General features: G+C 44.7%; 1 protein-coding gene across 1 annotated transcript in view; it reads right to left on the minus strand.

Annotated features, from left to right (window-relative positions):
- SIPA1L2 (signal induced proliferation associated 1 like 2) overlaps positions 1-23,154 on the minus strand; it is a 199,801-nt gene that overhangs the window by 16,142 nt on the left and 160,505 nt on the right. The window contains exons 12-17 of the mRNA XM_081823165.1: positions 22,788-22,996; positions 22,289-22,392; positions 19,722-20,110; positions 12,981-13,205; positions 10,198-10,348; positions 8,300-8,519 (exon numbers count right to left, since the gene is read on the minus strand). Of these exons, the coding sequence (XP_081679291.1) occupies positions 8,300-8,519; positions 10,198-10,348; positions 12,981-13,205; positions 19,722-20,110; positions 22,289-22,392; positions 22,788-22,996 (1,298 nt within the window). The remainder of the gene's footprint in view (positions 1-8,299; positions 8,520-10,197; positions 10,349-12,980; positions 13,206-19,721; positions 20,111-22,288; positions 22,393-22,787; positions 22,997-23,154) is intronic.

Consider the following 23,154-nt stretch of genomic DNA (forward strand, 5'->3'; position numbering starts at 1 on the left):
GTCTGACTAGCTGCAGGACTGATTCCCGTTTTCTGCAGGATTACTTTCCCCTTTCAAGTGTTGCAAACTTCTAGTGTACACACGGTTTGGTACATTCTTTCTCTAGCCTGATGGTTTAAAAAGCTTCCAGAACGCAGTTATGTAAGCTGAGCACCACACGTTCAAGATGCCCCAAATATCAGTTTATTATAAAAATGCAGGAGGACTTTGTCTTCATTATTGACGGGCAAGAAAGAGAAGAGGCAGTCTTTCCAATACGGGCGTTGGACTGCTTTGCTGACTTACTGAGCTGGTTCATCACTGGCTAAACCAGAAACCCCTCGCCGTCCAGCACGGAATTTTGTCTGTCCTTTGTCTGTACAAATGGACCTTTTAGGGACTGGAAGTGTTTATGTCAGTGATAAGACAGTTGTTAGAACTCACTACGCCTCTGAGGACAAATTTTTCAAAGGCTTCACCCGGACTGTCTCTGACATGTCTTTTCTGAACCTGCTCCATACGCGGCATGCAGCTGCCTGTGAACACATCTGCCTAATGAGACCAATCAAAATAATGACCACCTGGCTGTCTGAGCCTGCAATTAAGTTAAATAAGGGGCATAATTAACCCAATGCACCTGTAATTTTTGTTCCCACACCATTTGGGGAAGCTATGAAAGGCTGGCATCTGGACGGAGAGCGAGTGGTAGTGTTTGACCTTGACCTTGACCTTGAAGGGCACTAACGGTCTTCCACCTGCTTGACACCTTCACAGGCAGCTCTCCGCCACCTTCCCCAAGCCCCATCGGAGTACTGACAGTCTTGGGATGCTTTGACGATTCCTGAGCAGCCTGAAATTCCACGATCTGTGGCCATCTGTCATTGAGCCATGGCACACATCTGATCCTGGTGGCCAGGAAGCCAAAGTCCAGAGTGAGTGAGTGAGCGAGTGCACCGAGCTATTCACCCAGCAGGCAGGTGAACCACTCTGCTCGCTGCTGCCCTGTACGCAAGTCTCGTGGAGACCACTTGCAAAGCACGTGATGACTCCGGATCTAGGAAGGTCTCAGGGCGTGAAGTTTCACAACCAGAGGCACGCCCAGGGCATGCTAACTCCCTCCAGCTTGTATGGAGAAGCAGAGAGCAAAAGGAGGGAAATACAGTTAGTGGTCTTTCTTTTTTTTCAGATTTTTATCTATTTGTCAGAAAGAGGGAGAGGCAGGCAGAGCAGAGGGGGAAGCAGACTCCCTGCGAAGCAGGGAGCCCGATGTGGGACTCGATCCCAGGACCCTGGGATCATGACCTGAGCCGAAGGCAGATGCTTAACAGACTGAGCCACCCAGGCGCCCCTGTCTTTCTTCACTACAAACTAATATCCCCTTTTCCCCAGTTTGTGAATGGAACTTTTGTGTTTATTGGAGACTATGGAACTGGCAAAGATGATCAGTAGATTAGAAGAAGTCCCCTTTCTTCCAGGGTTTACTTGGAGCGTATCCACTGACCTGTTTGTGATGTATTTACTAAGTGACTACCACATGCCTCACATTGTGTTCACTGTATTCCGGACAGCGGTGGATAAGGCAGACAAGGCCCATCCTCTCTGGAACCTTACAAGAGATGGGGGGAAAAGACAATAAACAAATAAACAAGGTAATACAAGGAGTGACAAGTCTTTCAAAGAAAACAAAACAGGGGGATGGGACTGAGGAGCCTGAGGGCATGTTGGGGGCAGGCTTATCTTAGGAGGTGGCATCCCTGAGACTCCAATGATGATAAGGAGCTGCTGGATGAAGAACACAGTTCTGCTAGAAAAGCTCTAGGGATTTAAATCAAAATCCATCATTTGTCACTGAGCAGGAAGATCCTTGTGTCAATGACGGTCTCCTTAAATGACGTAAGAGCACCTAAATTCTCCTCTGAATTATCATGATGAAAATCACCTCAAGTTCTTTACAGTTGTTTGGAAAATTATATAATTGGCAAAAAAAAAAAAAAAATTACTGTTTTTTGCCTGAGACTCCAAACCACCACAAATCCTTTGTAATACTTTTCATGGACGTTAGGTATCACCACTGCCATCACCTAGACGGTGCTTACTGAGCATCTTCTACATTCCAAGCGCCACTGGGTACTATGTTAGCCCCCAGGGACAGGATGACTGGGAAGAGCCAGGCTGGGCCCTTGAGGAGCCCAGTGAGCAAGCAGATAAGCCTTGCTGGGGCTGCTGGGGGGGGTCTGGTATGGTGCAGGCAGGTGAGCCACTCCCACCGCTGGTGCACACCACAGCAGCTGTAAGTGGCTAGCTTCCAGAGTTTTGCAGAGGAGGAAGGAAAAGTACCACTTGTCTTAGGTTATCAAAGCCTGTTTCTTCAAATCCGGCTCTTCAGAGCTAGCGTTCCATCAGGAGCACACACTGCTTTTTTGGCCAATTCACAGAAGAAAGTGGCTTGTGGATTCCCAGGGATGGCTCATGTCCAGACACCGATGCCCGGGCCCTTGCCCTCCTTCCCAGACATTGATCTTGTGGCTTCCTGTTTGTTTATCCGCGACCGGAAAGGGCTCCCTATCTCTACCGAGTCCGACTTTATTTGTTGTTATAAATGCCAAGGAGCCTTCCTGATGGTCAGATAGCTAGGGTTTCGCAATTCCGCTCCAAAAACCAGGGAAGATTGAGAACATTTGAAGAAAGAGAAACAAGGGCCCTATGGAATCAGTCAAACCCTGCCCTGCTGCTGACGGTCCATGGATGCCTTCTGTAATGACAACTGTAGCCAAGGGTCATCTTCTGCCTATCAGCAGCTCTTACCACCTACGCCCCCCACGCTGAGCCTATACCGGAGTCTGCAGCAACTTGCGTGAGTACTGAATTATAAGGAAAGTACTCATTTCATTTATTCTAAACTCTCCCTCTATTCAAGCTTCAAGGGGCATCCTTTGCGAGGTGCCTAGGTCAAAACTACAGGACTTGGAAACACACCTAAGTTGATGCTCTGTTCTTATCTTTTGAAATTTAAGAACTCTTTTGAGTCTATGCTCATAGGAAGATTTCTACCATTCCTTGGAGAGCTTTGATCTCCATAAAAAAAACAAATTCTCATGAAAGACCCCAAATAGGCAAAGCAACCTTGAAAAAAAAAGCAAAGCTCTGGAGGTTTCACAATTCCAGATTTCAAATTCTATTACAAAGCTGTACTAATCAAAACAATACAGTACTGGCACAAAAACAGACACATAGATCAATGGAATAGAATAGAAAGCCTAGAAATAAACCCAAAACTATATGGTCAATTAATCTTTGACAAAGGAGGCAAGAATATGCAATGGGAAAAAGACAGTTTCTTCAACAAATGATGCTGGGAAAACTGGACAGCCACATGCAAAAGAATGAAACTGGACCACTTTCTTCCACTAAACACAAAAATAAATTCAAAATGGATTAAGGGCTTAAACATGAAACCTAAAACCATTAAAATTCTAGAGGAGAGCACAGGCAGTAATTTCTCTGACATCAGCCACAGCAATTTCTTTCTAGATATGTCTTCTGAGGCAAGGGAAACAAAAGCAAAAATAAACTATTGGGACTCCATCAAAATAAAAAGCTTCTGCAAAGCAGGGGAAAAATCAACAAAACTAAAAGACATCCTACTGAATGGAAGAAGATATTTGCAAATGGCATATCTGATAAAGGATTAGTATCCAAAATATATAAAGAACTTATACAACTCAACATCAAAAAAACAAATAATCCAATTTAAAAATGGGCAGAAGACATGAACAGACATTTCTCCAAAGATGGCATACAGATGGCCAACAGACACATGAAAAGATGCTCAACATCCCTCATCATCAGGGACATGCAAATTAAAACCACAATGAGATATCACCTCATATCTGTCAGAATGGGTAAAATAAAAAACACAAGGAACAGCAAGTGTTGACAAGGATGTGCAGGAAAAGAAACCCTCATACATTATTGGCGGGAATGCAAATTGGGGCAGCCACTGTGGAAAACAGTATGGAGGGTCCTCAAAAAATTAGAAATAGAACCTCCATATCATCCAGTAATTGCACTATTGGATCTTTACACAAAGAATATGAAAACACTAATTCAAAGGGATACATGCACCCCTATGTTTATAGCAGCATTATTTACAATAGCCAAACTATGGAAGCAGCTCAAGTGTCCACTGATAGATGAATGGATAAAGAAGAGGTGGTATGTATGTGTGTGTACACACACACACACACACACACACACACACACAGGCACTGGAATATTATTTGACCATAAAGAAGGATGAAATCTTGCCATTTGCAACAACATGGATGGAGCTAGAGAGTATAATGTTAAGCGAAACAAGTCAGAGAAAGACATATACAATATGATTTCACTCATATGCGGAATTTAAGAATTATTATAAACAAAGGGAAAAAAAGAGACAAACTGAAAAATAGACTCTTAACTATAGAGAACAAACTGATGGTCACCACAGCGGAGGTGGCTGGGAGGATGGGGGAAATAGGTGATGGGGATTAAGGATATGCTTATCCTGATGAGCACTGAGTAATGTACAGAATTGTTTAATCACTATATCGTTTGCCTGAAACTAATACAACATTGTATGTTAACTATACTGGAATCAAAATAAAAGAAAAAGAAAAAGAAAAAAAGAATTAAAAAAGGAAAAATAAGGGGAACAGCAACAGTTTTCGGAGGGGAACACGAAGGATGTGAGCCTTCTTAGTAGGCAGTAATATTTACATAAATAAGGCCTTCATATTATCCTCTTGAAGGTTCTCTTCCCATTTCAAATATTGTTTAATCTTGAAGACGGATTTTTTAATCAGCCTGTGGCAGTTCTGTTCAGGATAGAGTCTCTTATGACATTTTGCAGATCTAAGAGTATTGGTATGTCTTGTTATTGTCTTAAAATTACATTCATAGCCTTCTTTGTAAAAAAGTATTTAAAATGGCAGAATTTTTATAATAAACATTTACCAAGAAAAAAATTACAAATAAATTAAAAGAAAATCAGGAATTCTCTTTAAACATGTTGGGAATCTGCCAGTGCTCAGGACTGCACTGAATAAAGCCAGGTGCCCAACTGGTCAAGGAGGAAAAGGATACTGGGAAAGCTTTTCAATATCACTGGTTCTCTGGCCTGTGAACTGTGTGTCCAAAGGGCCACTCCCCATTTTTTTCTATCTGGGCCACCGAAAAAAATGTGTTCTGAAATCCACTCGTAAGGAAAACAAAGGCCCTAACTGCAATGCAGAAACATTTCAGAATTATTTTCAATTGCTTGATCAGGTCATAGTTTCACACCTCCAAGTTGAGGACACAATGATACAGCACATTTCAGTGACTTCACAGAAAATATACATGAATCATGGCATGAATCACATCCAAAATGTGTTTGTGAAGTACCTGTCTCACCAGGTTGAATTAGGATCTCGGTCTCTAGAGAAGAAAGACTCAGAGACAGATTCAAATTTGGGACATTTACCAGCTAAAAATATCTGAACGAGAAGCCTGTGATTATTGTTACAGATACCCGTAGAAAAGCTGCAGCAATATTCACTGTCAGGAGATGAAGCTGCTGACCCTTTCTCTGCACTATCCTTCCTCCAAATTAGGAACGAGTCTCTACTAGGGACAGACTCTCTCTCTGAGGATCCCATGCTAGGAATGCTCGAGGTTTAAAGCTTCACATGTATGCTTTCTGAGTTTCTGCCTAGCTCTTCTGTGTGGTTCCTTGGCCATCCAGTGCTTGAAGTTGGACAGAACTGACCTCCCCTCCAAGCTTTCACGTGAGGCTGTCTCTGAGAAACTAAGAGAAACAACTGGACGACCTCAAGTAGTCCTCGTTTCTCGCTCACTAGACATCTGTTGTCCCAGTTTTGAACCATACTCCAAGAGCAGGATCTTCTCACCGCTACTCTGCTGAGTGACCTGAAACCACAGAAAGGGAAGGATGACTAAAGTCTGTCGAGGAGATAAAAAGTGTACTCACACACCAGGTGAGTGCAGGAGTCAGACACATCAACGCAAATTATGGCCCACTCCCTTGTTTACATTTTGTCTTTTCACTCATTGAACCGAGAGAATTTTTTCTGAGGAGTTGCTACGGTAACTCAGAGAATTGGAGAAGTCTCATTGACAGATGAGGTTTCATTAAAGAGCAAATGGCAAGGACGGCTCTTACTGCTTTTCCTAGAGAAACGGACAATGAGGACAAGTTAAGGCAGTTTTGAACTTGGATAGTGAATAAGTAACGTATCCTACTTGTGCGTTTATGCTTTGAAAATACTAAGAAAGGATGCAGTCCTTCAGTCGGTGGATGGATAAGTAAACTGTGGTACATCTAGACAATGGAATATTATTCAGCACTAAAGATTAGAAGTAAGCTTTCAAGCCGTGAAAAGCCATGGAGGTAAGAACCAGTCTGGAAAGACTACACACTGTAGGATTCCAACTATATGACATTCTGGAAAAGGCAAAACAAGGGAGACAGTAAAATGATCAGTGGTTGCCAGGGGTATGGGGGAGGGAGGGATGAACAAAGCACAGAGGAGTTTTAGGTGAAATGAAATTATTCTGTATGATACTGTAATGGTGGGTACATGTCATTTTACTTTGTCCAGACCCTCAGAATGTACAGCACCAAGAATGAATCCTAATGTAAACTATGGGCTCTGAGTGATGATAATATATCAGTGCGGGTTTGCGGATTCTAGCAAATGTATCCTGCTGAGGGATGTTGATCAGGAGGGAGCCTGTGCCTGTGTGGGGACAGGGGGATTTGGGAACTCCCTGAGCCTCCTGCTAAATTTTGCTGTGAACCTAAAACTGCTCTAAAAAAAAATTCATTAAAAAAAAAAAAGTAAAGCTAAAAAAAAAAGGATACATATCTTTCATATGGAAGCAAGTAAAGGGTAGGATGGAAGAATTACATCAACACATAGGCCATGGATGAGTTCATGACCACACATCAAGCATTTTAAATAAAAGAAATTACATATGCAAGAAAATGGTTTCACTGATTTTATGAAGGCTTTCAAGAGAACATTAAAGTTATCTATTTACAAAAAAGGAAAAACATTTAGAGAATTATTAGGTTATTAGAATGTATTTGACCTTTCATATGGTTATCAAGAAGGAGTTTGAAGGTTTCCTCAATTTAGGCAAATGGACTCGTTATAATAGGTAGGCTATTATGTTACTTAAAGAAATAGATTAAGAATTTCATGAGACAAGGTTCATTTCCAATTAGGTTACACATCAGAAGAAGCATTATTAGAACTTTTATTTCATTTAGCCTGAGACTTCTATGTGTATGATGAAGTTTAAATTGGTTCTAAAGATAATGCTTTTTATGATGAAACAAGGAAAAAAAAACCTGATAATGAATATATTTCTGATTAAGTCCTCATTCTGTCTGTACAATAGAAATTAAACTCTGAAAGAAAGAAAATAAAGCTAGTGTAAAAATAATTATCACCCTTAAACTCTGACACATTAATAAGAAATGGACACTATATAAATATCAAAGATTTCAGGGTGTGAAGGAAAATCATGCAGAAATTGCCTCATCAATCTGTGAGCAGTAAATGGGAGGAAAGCGGACACAGAGAGCTGAGGGATGAGCTTGAGGACATGCTGCTGCCCGTGGGGAGAGCCCGGTTAAAGACCCGGGTCTCCTGACGCCCGTCTACCACCTTGACCGCCACTGGGTATGTAATGTCGAGAAGAAACAGAAACAGAAGGCTACCCACCAGAGTATCTACTTCCTGTGCCATAGGTTCTTCTTTATAAAATCAGGTCTTAAGATATTTTTTATGAGTTTAATAGCTATTTACCTATACACACACACACATATAGATATCTATAGATATATGACCACTACTTGATAAAAATGTTTAATATGAGGTTTTTAATTTTCTTCAAAATTGGTAGTATTGCCTAACTTTTTTTTTTTAAAGACTTTGTTTGAGAGAGAGAACAAGCGGGGGAAGGGAGAGGGAGAGGAAGAGGGAGAAGCAGGCTCCCCAGTGAGTAAGGAGTCCTATCATGATGTGAGCTGAAGGCAGATGCTTAACCATCTGAGCCACCCAGGCGCCCCTGGTATTGCTTAACTTTTAGAAAATGTCCACTCTGGTGCTTTTTATCATATTTAAAATTAATAATGAAAAAAGAAGATACCAAATAATACATTTATTTTAAAAAATAAACCAAACCCCCCAAACCTCTGTAGGAGATGACCTGAAGAGCCCACACCCACAGAAGCTCAGCAACCCGCCCCCCCCAACCCTGCACTTACTTCTCAGGTTCCCCATGCTGGGCGCAGGGTGGGTCCGGGGGGGCAGCGTGCTGTGGTAGGGCGGGGTGGTGCTGAACAGAATGTCGTTGGGCAGGGCCTGGTCAAGTACTGAACTTCGAGAACTGCCGAAGGAAGACCCCCTCCGATTGCTGCATATGCTCTCATCCGAGAGGGTGCGGTACAGCGATCGTCGCGGAGACAGGTTCCCATAGAACGAAAACTAGGGGTTTAAATGTAAGGGGAGAAGGGGGAAGACAGACGTGAAAGAGTTGAAAGCACGGAACTGATTGGAATAAATCCGGGGGGTACACAGACCCCTCGCTCACCCTGCTCTCTGGGTTCGCCCTAGGCAGACAGGCAGGCACGGAGCATTAGCTCAGGAATGCTAAACCAGGCATGTGGGTCATCCAAGCACATGCACCAGGGCCCTGGTGCAGTTATTGGATTTGAATATTTTCCTCCTTTGACATTCTGTGAAATATGATCACGAATTAGACATGCACGGCTTTATTAATTCTGAAATGTTAAACGGAACCTCCATAACCTCAGAGCAGTGCTCCTGGAAATGTAGAAGTTGCAATTTCCGGCACAGTTATTCAAAAGCATACATAGCGCTGGCTTGATTTTAATTTGAAATGACTACGTTTTCAGATTAGGCAATTTCTGTACCAATCAACTGCATGGGAGGTTCAAGCTCATCTAAATAATAATAAAACTAATTCTGAACACGGTAGCTTTCTAGGCCATGCAAACAGGTTCAAGAAAAATGCTATCAGTCCAGGAAAATCTTCTTGTCTACTTAAAAGTCATCAGCCACAAAAGTCCATTACGATTATTGAAAATGGAGCTATAGAAACCGATCATAACCAGATTTAAGGGAACCACTGAAATGACTGTGTGTTAACTCCCAGATAGGGTGAGGAAAGTTCTTACTCAAGAAGCAAGTGGTCCAATACTCAAGAAAAATGAAATTGAATCTGACTTTTCAACTTTTTCTTCTGCATACTGAACCACATTCCTTTTATATAAACAACAGTAAAAGCCAGAATGTTTGCATCAAACAAATACAGAAGTGGCTATTTACATTTGTGAGTGCAGCAAGGAGGCTAAAAATATTTCTATTGTATGTGTTCCTTCCATTCTGTCAGGCCTGTCCAACTGATGAATGGTAACTGGAATGTGTGCAGACTACAAAGTTAAATTTACGCTATGAAAAGAAGGTGATTTGTCTTGGGTGGGGGAAGACCCACATGCCAAGGAGAAGTTTATTCCTATAAAAAGAAAAGCTATTTGCACTTTTTGCACAATGGTCTGCACCCAAGCTTATACAGTACAATATACACGATTGGATACAAGTTTAGGAAAAAAAAGGGGACTCATTATGATTGACTTCTTCTGGGATTCCCTCTTCACACACACCAGCAGGTCCTTCAGAACATGATTACAGGCGCATTAGATTAAAGCGGCTTTGAGGTAGTATCTAATTAGAGTGTTATTCTAAGAACACAATTAGGTTAATTGCAGTATTGTTTTATTATAGGGAAGACAGAAGCAGACAGACTTGCTGTTTACCCTGATCACAGTCAACATGGCAATGCCTGATTTTTTTTTTTTTTTTTTCCTTTTCATTTGAACAAGAGTGAGCTCCGGATTAGAAGGGAAAATATCCAGATTCCCTGTCCTCTCTATCCATGCTAGAAAGCTGCCCTTCCTAACCTCTCCCAGGCTTGCTCTGCTAACCGATACAACAAACCCTGAAGAGGGTCAGCCACGCACAGACTACAGGTAGAATCACGAGAGAATGCTTGTGGGGGGGTGGGGATTCCTGAAACTTCTGAGTCTCTTTAGACCCTTCTTGAGTATTTCTGGTAACTTCAAGGCCTCTGGGAGTCGCTAACCTTTCTTCGCCCGTCCTCCACTAAGGGACTGTCAGGTAGCATCAGTTTCAGGAAGTCTTCTTTGGACAGCACGTGTTGAGTTTCTGAAGCAGCATCCCCCACCACGGTCTGCTGAGCTGCTGCGGACAAGAGATCCATCTCGCCATACAGCCTGTGGAACAAACCAGAGGGGAAATTAAGAGCAGGGGTCAGTCTCTCTGTCAAGTGCCTGTAGCCTGAAGGATTGAAATCTGCTGTTTTGACAACTGCATACTCATGCGCATGATGCTTAATTATTAAGTCAATTCACTGTTGCTGCATCTGCGCCAGACCCCCACGTCATTTTACATCTTTGAAGGGAGCTCAACTGCAAAGTTAGAGTTCTGAATAATTCAGAAAGAGATCAGATCCCCGAAGCCCTGGATGGGAAAAAATAGAGCCCATTTTTTTTTTTTTTTAAAGGCCCATGTCAGAAAACACATTTTCAATAATTCATCAGAGATTATCATATGTCCTTTGCAGGCACGCTTCCTTGTGTTTCTTAGAAACTCGAGAGAGGCTTTCTCTTGTGGCTAGACAGCCACACCCCCACATTTCACCCAGGCGACACGGAGAGAGGCACCCGAGGGAGCCTGAAGTTTACGAGTAATCGATTCAGGCGTGTGCCAAGCATGTTTTATTATCAGCAATTTCGCAAAGCCGTTTGGATAAAGAAAGCAGCTGTCTCCCTTAATTATCAGGATATAAAAATGTATTTACGGACAACAAAAGACTGTCTCACAGAATTACTGTTTTCAGCTCTTTTCCAGGGAGAAAACCAGGGAGTCATCTTTGAAAGGTTTACTCTGGAAATGCAATCTGAGCAACCAACATTCCTGAGGACACAGGGAATCATCAGTGGCTGTACCGTGGGCAGAGGTGAGCGGTCCTTGCCGCACGACCTCCAAGGTTGTGTTCCAGGAATCCGTGGCCCAGGGCAGCAGGCTGCAGAGGATGACCTGGGTGTTACTGTCACGTGTTACTGAGATGACTCTATTTCAAAAGCAAGGCTATCATGTCACAGGGCGAGAGCTCACTGGGAAATTACCAGAGTAAGAAACTCACACAGACATGCTCAAAATTTTAACAGTGGTTATCTGGAAGTCTCTGTGGCTTTTGCTTTGTTTCTGAGGTGGGTCAGGTTCAATCAGTGAGCGTTCCACAGTATGATTTTTAAAGGGATAACTGGAAACTTGCAGAGGGCATAACCGATCTTCTATTTTATGTACAATGAGACGGTGACATTCTGTAGTTCTCTGTGGCACAAACACACTATGCTTGGCTAATCCTTTTCCGAGCATCTTTCAGTGATCTGGTGGAACACTGTTTTTGCAGTCTGCAGGTGTTAGAGATTCATCACTTCCACATTAAATGGAGTGTTTCCTTGTTTTAGGAGCCCTTGACTTAGCTGGACAAGGCCGGGGGTGCCTGTTGCCCCCACAGGATGAGTACGGCCCACCACACAGAGGCCTGGCCTGAGCACTGACCCCGTGTGATGCTCTGCTACCCACATCCACAGACCCCTTCCTCACAATGCCCCTGAGGTTGCCCTTCTTTGACTGAAGGTCAGTGCCATCAAAACTGTGTGTTAAAATGCACAAACTCTGGGGGCTCTGGAGAGAAGAGCATCCACACGGGCACCTGTCACCCCTTCCTGACTCTCTGAGAGAGCCCTCCGCTCCAACAGTGCTTCCATACAGAACTTAAAAGGCTTGGGATGCACTTCTGGGAAGCACTCAGAAGACGTATTAAAGAGGCAGAAATACCAACGTTATCATCAGGAATTTGCATTTATGGTCCAAAAGGGTGGTTATCACTATGAAATTCCTTTCTAAATAACTCATCTGCAATTATTGACATGATGGTTCTTTTTTTTTTAACAAGAAGATTCCATTTTTAGTTTCAACACTGAAATGATTTTTTAATTGAGAAAGCAGTATCAGGCTCTCCCTATTTAAGAAGTGGGATCATGTTTTAAGGGGAAAAAGTGATACTAGTTTACCAACCAAACAAAATCACTGCAGCCCCCAGCGCACCCTCCACGCGTGTTGGTGTTGACAGTACTTGTGGACACAGCCGAACACGGGGACCTCATAATTTGGTGCATGGGAGGGTTTTTTTTCTTAAGGCTGTCCTTTTAAAAATAAGCAAACGGACAGCGAAATGCATTTGACTGCCCTTGCTTTGTATCCTTGAAATGTGATTTCTTTACCTGTCTCTTCAAAGAGACAGTAGCAGTTTCCACATGTCCTATCAAAGAGATTATCGGTGCCTTTTTTCTTTTTTCAAATAGGTACATAACATCCCTCCCTACCTGTCCCCATAAAACTTAACGACTGAAAGGGAAACCAAAGTCATGTTAAAATTAGGTAGAGTACTTTTCCTTTGATGATGTCACTTACACACCAAATTTAAGAAACACACTCACGGACTCTGTGGGAATTCAAATTGTCCTTGAACTTGTTTATTTACAGGCTCTACCGCTGCACCATCAATAGCATATTACCATGACTTTTCTATTGCAGGCAGCTTTTTGGAAGTAAGAATAAAGAACAGGGATTTCTTTCGATTCTATATGCAAACGTCAAGGAAAGAGAAGACTTTCAAAGAGAAACATAAATGCTAACATTTCAGAAGTTTTACAGAGATGTTTCTAGATTACTCCTTTTTAGAAAATCTATTTCTGTCGGGGGGAAAAATACATGTGCTTAGTCAATCCCCACAGTGTGTAAGGTTGCCTAGAGACGAGCCGCCGGCCACCTTACCCCTGACACTCAGTCACTTCGGGGTCCTCAGGTGGCGGGCTGCCCTCCGATTTCTTCCAGCCGATGACGTACTTGCTCACTGCCCCTTGCCTGGGGTAGGGCTTGGACACGGACCCAGGGACCTGCTGGGCACTGCTGTGAGACACGATGTAGACTTTGGATGTATCCAGAGACCCACTATTTTTGGAACAGTGAGCTGAAGGGCTTCCTGAATGGTGTGAACCACTGAGGAGAAAAACAGACAAAGACTGTCATAGAACCAGATTCCAGCAGTCCTGGCATGCCTCCAGATTCAGGGCCACCGTGCGTTACCCCTGGGAATGAGGCAGACCCAGCCGTCCTTCCACCATGGGCCTTGATAGAATGCCTAATTTTCCACAGGCTGAGGACGTTCATGTGAAAGCCGTACCCCGGTGACTGGAAGGATGTTAAAAACAATCAGAAGAAAATCAGAGAGAAACACAAGCAACGTACTTAAACTGATGCTTCTAAAGACAGGAAACCCAAAAGAAGGTGCTCGAGCTCAGCTGCTGTCCGGAAAATGCCAATGTAAATCACGACAGAGTATCACGGCGCGCTCACCACACGCACAAACGTGGGAGTGTCTGACCGTGAGTGTCCAGTGTTAGCCGGGCCGGGGAGCCATGGGTGCCCTCCCGCTGCTGGTAGGAGTGAAAAGTGTGTCAGACAGTTTGGAAGGCAGTCTGGACATGACCTGCGAAGGTGTGCACTGCACGGCGTATGACCCAGCAATTCCGCTCCTCAGTGGACACCACAGATAGACCCCTGCACGGATGCAACTGGAAACAGGTAACAGTGTGGACAGGAGGACTGATCTTAATAGGTCCCCAACGGTGCAACCTGAATCATCAGTAGCAAAATGGACAGTCAATCAATAAACGAGAATGGGTAAAGGGAATATGCCATGAATAAATGAGCTGAGCACACAAACAACTCGGCTGAGCCTCACAGACGTCATGCAGAAAAAGAAGCAAGTCACAAAGAATACGTCAAGTGTGATTCCATTTTTAAAGGAAGTTTATAAACAGGCAAAATAGCGTTCAGAAACATACATATTCGGTTAGTAAAACAATGAGGAGACGCGAGGGCAGGACGATCAGGAAAGCGAGTTAGTGGCTACTGAGGAAGAAGGGGCTGTGGGTGGTAGGACACGGGGATCTTCTGACACAGAAATGCCAACTCCGTATCTGGTGGCTGTGTGCATGTTTGCTGTATGACCACACGATAGAACAGCCACAAAATAAAATTTAAATGATGCAATCCCTAAAACAAACAAACAAAATTTTTTAAAGTCAGTGTTTAACCTAAGGCCAGAAGGACTCCCCACTGACTGTACAACCACCTCTTGAAATATAAAAGCCTAAAGACCTTTTTTTAACTCAGGAAGACTGACAATATAACGTTTTATGAAAAATGAATAAGAACAGAGATCAGGGGATTACTCTACAAACATGAAAACATTTAAATGTTTAAATTATGGTAGGCCTCCTGGTAGGATGAAATATAACCTTATTCTGAAACCCCTGATAAGCACCCACCTTTCTAAACAACCTACATAATCAAGCAAGTATCATATGATGCAGGCAGTAAAAAAGAAAAGTCCAAAATTAAGAATGGTTATTAAAATGGACTTGTTATAACATTTAAAAGGAAGTAGGGTAACAAAATAAACCAACTCATTTTTGACGGTTTACATAGCTGGAGACACTGTGGTATAGGAAAAATTAAAAAACAAACAAAACAAAACAAATAAAACATCTCATTTACTACTGTGAAGTAACTCAGCTGCTGGTGGTAGGTCTGGCATTCCTGTGTGGGACTCAAAGCAACTTCGGTCTGGGCTCTAGAACGTGGAATCCGGGGGGAGATGTTTCCTGCCTTCCCAGCCCCAAGCTACCCAAGGAAGAAGCAAGGACTAAGGAAGGGAGCTAATGAACTCTTTTCATTTGCTGGGGTGCCCACCCGGGAGTCACCTCCCAAAATGAAAGCTCCACATCCAGGCAATGGGGTCTGAAGGCCTGTATATTTTCCCCTTAAGCTGCTTATTTTGAAAAACTTCAGTAAGGTATAAAAATAGGAGAAAAATGCCCATCCATCCTTCATCTACAGCTACTAACTGTTACTATCTTGCTACATCTGCATTATTCCTCTGTACATATATTCCTTCCTGAACCATCTGAGAATTAGATGCACTCCTGCGTTTCAGCATAGAGCCCCTAAAAATAAGAAGGACGCTCTCCCACATGGTAACAACATGATTATCACACCCAGGAAATCACACATTAATGCAGTGCTATCATCTAATATATAGTCTAAATTCTAATTTCCCAACTGCTCCCAATAATGCTTATGGTAATAATTTCCCCATTCAGAGCCCAGTGAAGGACAGTGCGTTGCCTTTAGCTACCACAAGCATCCCGTACCTTCAAGTCTTTGATTATCCCTGAGATGTTTTATAGTTAAAGTCTTAGGGTTCCCCAAGTCTGGGACAGTTAACATGCTGCATAAGCCACTCACATGTCCTGCTGAAATGACCAAAATGAACATCTTTTGAGAATGTATTACGAATAATGATAGCAGGGTCAGAGGCCGTTCTGTGCTTTTCCATTCATTTTACAAAAGTTATTTTGCTAATTCAGACTTGATTAAAACTGTCTTTTACCCCAAGAGTAAAATATTTAACCTTAAACTCTAAGAAGATCTTGGGGTCATGGGTTTGAGCCCCACGCTGGGTATAGAGATTACTAAAGAAAATAAATAAACTTTTTTTTAATTTTTAAATTTTATTATGTTATGTTAGTCACCATACAATACCTCATTAGTTTTTGATGTGGTGATAAATAAACTTTTAAACTCCAAGAACAAATTTACTGAATCGATTTGATGAGTAATATGGCAAAACTCTATGCTTAGCAGCAATAACATCATTATAAAAGTTTTCTCTGAAATGGGCAAATATTCTAGAATGTTGGTAATAAGCTTTTCATGAATCCTTCCCTTCTAGACTAAAGTTCTTATTTTCCAGTTTCACCTCCAACTTCCAATAACTGCTACTAAGAAAAGGGTATGAATAATGATAAACAAGAGATAATATGAGCCAATATGCAGAAGAGTCCAGAACAGGAAATCATTATTATTTTCTGCAGTTGATTCATTTCACTTTGCCAAACCTTGGTCAGGCTGATACGAATCCTACTTTGTGTTCTGAGCTCTTACCTAAGTGCCCTGCCCTTGCAGAAAGAAAAAAACTAAAGGTCTGAGCAGCAGAGAGAGCAGGCTGCATCCTGCTTGTCTGCTTGTTCTGCTTTCTGGATGACTCCCACGTACCCCTCCACCTGCCACAGAAGCTTGTCTTAAAGAGTTTTAAGTCCTCCGTCTCCCTCAGCCCAGTCCTGGAATCCTACCACATATACAACTCCATGCCTGCTTTCCTCCTGGACGGCTGCTGGGGAGCAAGCATGTGGGCGCTGGGGCTGGTGGAGCTGGTGGTACAGGAGCTGAGTCTGAGTATTAAGAGCATGCCATGCACTGATCTGGGCTCCTGAAAATCAGACCTGGGAACGGCTGATCCCACGTGCCTCCTACTTTTCCAGGGGAAACCCCCCAGTGGGTTTATGAACTCAGTCAGTAAGCATTTACCAAGCACTCTTCCTATATGCCCTCCTTCGTGTCCCAAGGAGTCCAAGGCCCACCATGTGCAGAGAAGTGCACTAAGTTCTGTGGATACACAATGAACAGGACAGGTCAAGCGCCTTCCAGCTTCCGGGACGCTCCGGTGAAGGGAGGTACCAGTGAGCTACAGTTGTACACGCAGAGATGCACAGAAAGCACAAACCATTTCAGCCAGGGGTGAGTGCTAACCAGAAAGTAAAACGGGATGGGATCCAGAGTGCGTGGGGGCCGGGGTGTGACCTCAGCCTGGATGGTCAGCCCTGGCGTCAGCCCCTACAACGAGTTCATTCTGCTCCTTCTGCTACTTGGGCTACTCCCAGTCACAACCCAGACCCTTGGGCGCTGGGCCTCAGCTCCCCAGTGACCACGCATCAGCTCGAACAGAGACAGGAGAGGAACGCAGGGGGCTGGTGATTTTGTCATCGCAAACATGCTGGCCCTTCAGGGTCTAGAGAATCTGACAGAGGCTTTCATGAGCAGAATTCCTTTTACCTCCACCTGCAGAGACTTTAAATCTTAGTGTAAATATTTTAAAGGTAAAGTATCAATATATTTAATGCTTAAAGTATTTCAAGATAAAATACTTACATTTTATACATACATAAATATAACAATCTTTAAGAATTTTAAGTATTTTAAAAACTTCAAAATGTTTTAAGTCTTATTTTCTCTAGTTCTCCTGCGCAGGTCAGAGGACAGAAGGAAGTATTCAAAAGATTCAATTTAATGACTGAATTTCGTACTGAGCAAAAGCCTACAGTGTAAGTTGAAATGTGGCTTCAAAGTCACCATCCGCTAAGAACCACAAGAAAACCCCAGCCAGGTGGTAAAGATTCCAGTCCCTCAACATATATCATTTCCACAACAGCTGTGCACACATTCAGCTTAAAGTGGTAGAAAAAAGTAAAATCAATCAGAAATTCAATCTCCCACTTTTATATACTTTCTAATAGCCTCACCCATTAAATTAATGAATGGTTAAGGTATTCAAGAAAATCCACTTCAAATGCCTATAAATATCCCTACCTCTATTTATAAACGAATGTGCTCTCAAAGCGGCTTCCAGAAATTTTCCTTAATAGTGCTACAAAATTCTATTTGCGATGCCCATTACATTTGTCTAACAAGGTCTCCTGAAGTCAGCTGTTTTACAAAACTTGTAAACTCTGAACAAGACATTAGGTGGGTATAAAATCCCAAGATGATTTCTATAGTACACCCAGTTTTCAACTGTCCTGGAAGTTGGATAGGAATAATGCAGGTAACCGAAGTCCCTGCTAATATGTCTATATTATATCAGTTATTTATCACTAAACATATTTTAAGTCAAATTATTAAAGAGAACTGGTCAATGGTAGTAAGAACATCTATTTTGAAAATAATCTCCATATCCCATGCTCCCTCTGCCCCAACAGAAGGAGACTGAGTGTGGGCGGACCCTTAGGATTCCCCTGTCTGGCAACCGCTCCCCCTTTTCCTGGTGAAACAATACCCCGATTTTCTTCTGGGGAAGCAGCTGTCTTCACTGCCCCTCAGCCGCATGGTTCAGCGGGGGCGTGGGGGGGTGGGGACCGGCCCTATCGAGGGGGGGCACTGCCTGCCTCAGACAGTGGTGCCCCCTACCACAGTGGTAAAACCAAGGGGACGTGAGGTGATAATATGGAGATGGGGGTGGTAGAGTTTTTGCCGAATCTAGAGAAGAACCACACTTTCTTCCTGTGGACATTGGAGCATGGGCTCGGGGGGACTGCAGGTGACACGGTCATTTTCAACCAAGAGGGGCCCCCTGAGATTTTGGGGGCTATCATGTGGAGCTTAAAGATGGAGGTTGACCCAGTCTTGGGTGGTATCATGGAGCTGCAAGCAGAAGAACCTTGACAGTTCTGGACTTTTCAGTCACAGGAGCCAAAATACTGCCTTTGTCATGGGAACCGATTAGTGGAGAGTTTGACTTGTAACATAAACACCTTCTAGTGACACGAACGGTAACTAAGACACTGATAAAGGTGTGAGCCACAGGACAAGAAAAGCGGAACAGCAGCAGTGAGTTTGCGCACGCGTGTGCAAGTCTCACAGAGATAATTCTGCACGACTTCCAGGGGAGGGAAGTTGGCTTTGAGAATGGGATCACATTGGCTTTGAGAATGGGATCGTGGCTCCTCCTGTCTCTGCCCACTGACTGCATAGGGGGTTGCCCATCGTGGCTTCAAGCAGAGACCCCGTGAAGTCCCCACCCCTGGTGGTGGCCATGGGAGGAAGGGAGAAGGTCCGGGGGCAGCAGTGGCCTTGAGAAGAGCTCGGGGGAAAAGCCCGACAGTAACCGGGAGCTGAGTTAGGAAGCCTTGCAGACAAGAAGGGAAATTAGGGTGGTCTGTGTGTAGGGGTTAAATTCTGTCCACTACCTGAACAAATAGATTTTCGTCTCATCTCTGACAGCAGAAATCACAAATTACAGGAGTTTTAAAACTGTTGTACAGACCTACATCACGTAAGAGTTTAAAACTACTCGTAACTGTGTATTAAACATCTGTACTTCCAATATAATTCCTTTAAATTTAGCGAGTCTTTATTAAAAAGAAATTGAGCTGATAATCTGAATGTACTCTCCGACGCTGGGTCCCCCGTTCTGTAAGGGGGCCTTTGGAACACAGAAGCCGCGAGCACTGCCTTCATCGGGGAGAGCTATGCACAGACAATGCAGGGCCCCCCCAATTACCAGGCGCTCTAACCTGAGTACTGTCCAGCTTCTGTCCACGTCTCCCAATAACTTAGGAACAGATTAAACTGGGAAAGAGAGGTCAGTGGCCTGACTCAAGCAATTACTATCTGTGCGCAGTTCTCTCTCGAGTTAAAAGAGGAGGTAAAGTTACCAGCCACGCTAGTGACTTCCTGGTGTGCAAATTTCATAATCAGACTTCCAAAATAAGCACTTCACCCGAAGTCAGGTGGCTGGGCAGCCAGGTGACAAGACACCTTGCTGCTCCCGTTTCAGGCCCCTCCCCGACCCCCGCGGGACCCGGGGGCACCGGTCGGGCGGGGGGCACTGACCTGGAATGAGACGAGATCTCGCTGAGGTCACCCATGCTGCCGTTGGCCGCGCTGCCCGCCGAGATGGCCGGCGCGTAGCTGTGTACCGCGAACATCTTCGCCTGCTCGTCTTCGGGCCCCGAGATGTCGGCTGAGTCGGCCCACTGCTCGGCGCGGCTGTGGATCACCGACCTGCTGCCTGCCAGGTGCACGGGGCCCAGGACTGCAGCGGGCATGCAGGGGGCCGTGTCGATGCCGCTGTCCGTGGAGGCCCCCTTGATGTAGGTCAGCCCCAGCAGCTCCGGGTCCATCAGGTCCCCAGACCCAAAGTGCTTGTCGTCGCTGTTGCTGGACGTGTTACTGGAGAGCGTGTTGCTGCTGGAGTGACTGGAGCAACTTTTGTCTCCAATCTTGGGAAGAGAGAAATGGGAAGGCTTCAGACAGAGCCCATACTTTGTTTCTTTGTGAAGACGATTAGTCTCACCCAAATGCACAAAGCTACAGAACAGATGATCGCCCCTGAACCCTTTCTACTCGCTCTTCAACACGAGGCAAGGAGAGAATTCGCTTAAAAAAAAAAAAATCTGATTTGATGCAGAAGTCCCAGATTCCTAATTCCTCTCACAATTCATTTTAAGTTAAATGGGATCTTCTCAAGCCTCTGTTCAATTATTCGTGCCCAGCGCACGGAAGTATTACCATGGTGTCACTAACCAGAAAATAATCAACACATGTTACACAGACTGGGAAAGAACACGGAAAATTACATAAAGGAGGAGAGCAGTCTTTTACCAAGAAAATTCTCCTGTGACAAAGTACAGTGCCAGCCCTGGGTGTGGGCAGATGACTCGGGTTTGAATCACAGCGGCACGGTGTTGTCCCATCACTCAGCCCCTCTCTGTGCTCCTAACACTGAGCTCGGGTGATTGGTACGCGGACCCAGCAAGATCATACACTGTAATGTCCCGCAGCCGCAAAGCACAATGTAGTGTAAGTGACTCCTCTGAGAGAGCCCAAGTCACCGGGTGCCCCAGGTGCTAGTGTGCAGGGGCTCTCTTTGCGGTCCCTGGAAGAGAAAAGATGTCCCCATCTGACCGAGGTGCCCCTAGAGACACGGCTCCTCTGCGTAGCCCGGGAACACCTACGAGGCTTGAAGCACCAGCAAAGGATGGGATCGTGAGGACAAGTCCATGCCCTGACCTGTTGTAAAGTGGCTTGGCTTTTCTTCTTCAGGCCACCCCATCAGCTCCTTATGCACACCCACCTGCCCTTGACCTTTTCAGTGCACTGATACTCTCCGGGTCTACTCCTACACCTGCCTTCCTTTGTTTAAACCACCGTTAGAGATTTGTGAAGGTGGAATTCTAGGGATACTGTTAGGCTGACTCAAGACAAGGTCCCAACAGTGCTAAGGGCAGGAATGTCACATGTGTTCCCAAGCCCCCGCGCTGTGAAGCTCGCCAAGGACTCCTGAAGGAAGACGGAAAAAGCAACTAAGTCAGAACACGGTAAAACTTCTTCACCTTCAAGTTTTCAAAACTAAGCTACTTTAAAATGTTGGCTTTAGGGGCGCCTGGGTGGCTCAGTCGTTAAGCATCTGCCTTCAGCTCAGGTCATGATCCCAGGGTTCTGGGATCGAGCCCCGCATTGGGCTCCCTGCTCGGCGGGAAGCCTGCTTCTCCCTCTCTCACTCCCCCTGCTTGTGTTCCCTCTCTCACTGTGTCTCTATCAAATAAATAAAATCTTTAAAAAAATAAATAAATAAATAAAATAAAATAAAATGTTGGCTTTAGGGCGCCTGGGTGGCTCAGTCGGTGAAGTGTCTGCCTTCGGCTCAGGTCATGATCTCAGGGTCCTGGGATCGAGCCCTGCATCGGGCTCCCTGCTCAGCAGAGAGCCTGCTTCTCCTTCTCACTCTCCCTCTGCACTCTCTCTCTCTCTCAAATAAATACATAAAATCTTTAAAATAAATAAAAGTAAAATGTTGGTTTTATGTGGCAATGACCCACAATTCATGTTTCACGTTCGACAGAAAGTTTTGCTTCATCGAGCGACAGCAGCCTGTAAGCTCACCCAGCGGGTGAAGAGTAAAGGAACAGTAAATGAAACACCGCATGCAAATGACCACGAGCCACGTGCCGGGCGTGGTGGGACCACTGCCTGCAGGTTAGTCAGCAGCCACAAGCATTACTGGGAACCATCTGGAACTGCACAGTAAGTGGCCAGCTATGGGCAGAGCTGCTCCGACCACACATGCCGCTTCACAGTTTCTGGCCATGCCCACCAGCTAATGCCCACAAGGGGGTGAAGAGTTCACAGATAAAAATAGGACTGTGATTTAGTAACTATTACACTGGGTATCAGGGATCAAAAGGCTGAGGATATAATCTTGGCTTTGCCAATAATTTACTGTGTGACCTTTCTTTAAGGTTCTTTACAAATCAAGAAGGGGAGAAAAAAGGAACTTACCTTCTTTACTCATTTTTACCTCGCCCCCACTGAGAGTCCCTGGCAGAACTGCTAATGCTGTGTGCTGAGATGCCTCAGAACGGCTGTGCGAGAGATTAGCCCGCCAATGAAGGACTTACGTGGGAAAGCTTATTGGGGGAGTCCTTGCAACTTCCATCCTTCGGCAGGGCTCTTTCTTTGTAGGAACTCAGGACCTTGGAGGGCGGGCCATGCCATTTGGTTTCTGTCACATAAAGAAGAGAAGAGTTGAATATCTAATTTCTAGTGTTAACAAAAGAGCAAAGCAAACACAGAAGCAGGACAACAAAATGGTCTGGTAGAAATGAACAGGACTGTGGTCCTGGAACTTTCTGGTCTCACCGGACTCTAATAAGAGTCCACAGAACAACTACCATAAAGCTAATGTTCCATTTCCGTGGGCACCACAAGTACCGTGGCCCATGACCGTGTCCCCTGTGACACTGGGAGACCCAGCCGACCACATGGGCATTGTCACAGGATGGTGCTCACCATGGGATGAACGCACGCATGAATGAATGAATGAATGGACAAGGGATGGGAGAAAAGAGGGAGCAGGATGGAAGGGCTGGCCAGTTGACCAGCCGCATGTCTTATTACCCAGGTGCCTGCTTCCTTCCAGGCTGTCCTCCCGCTCCCTGGCTCCTTCACACTCCAAAGGGCCCGCGCCCTGGGGCTTGAGCAGCAGAGGAGAGTGGCATCTGCAAAGAGCACAGAACTGAGTGGCCTGCTGGCCAGGCCCCCCTCGCATACCCGCTGTGCGTGCTGCTCCCGCGCAGCCCATCCCGGGAAACCCCCCCCAGAGGCTGCTTCCGGCAACCGGAAACGCCGCTGTCTTCCGGCCCAGCCCTGCCAGACAAGCTTCAAGCACCTGGACTCGGGGACTCTCGTTTTCCCACTGGCTCAACAGAGGCACCTGGATGACAGCCATTTACAGACACAAAAGGGCTGCCGAAGCCAGGAGGCT

The sequence above is a fragment of the Leptonychotes weddellii genome, chromosome 6 (assembly GCF_054177405.1).
Source record: "Leptonychotes weddellii isolate Sample4059 chromosome 6, ASM5417740v2, whole genome shotgun sequence".
NCBI classification, from domain to species: Eukaryota; Metazoa; Chordata; class Mammalia; order Carnivora; family Phocidae; genus Leptonychotes; species Leptonychotes weddellii.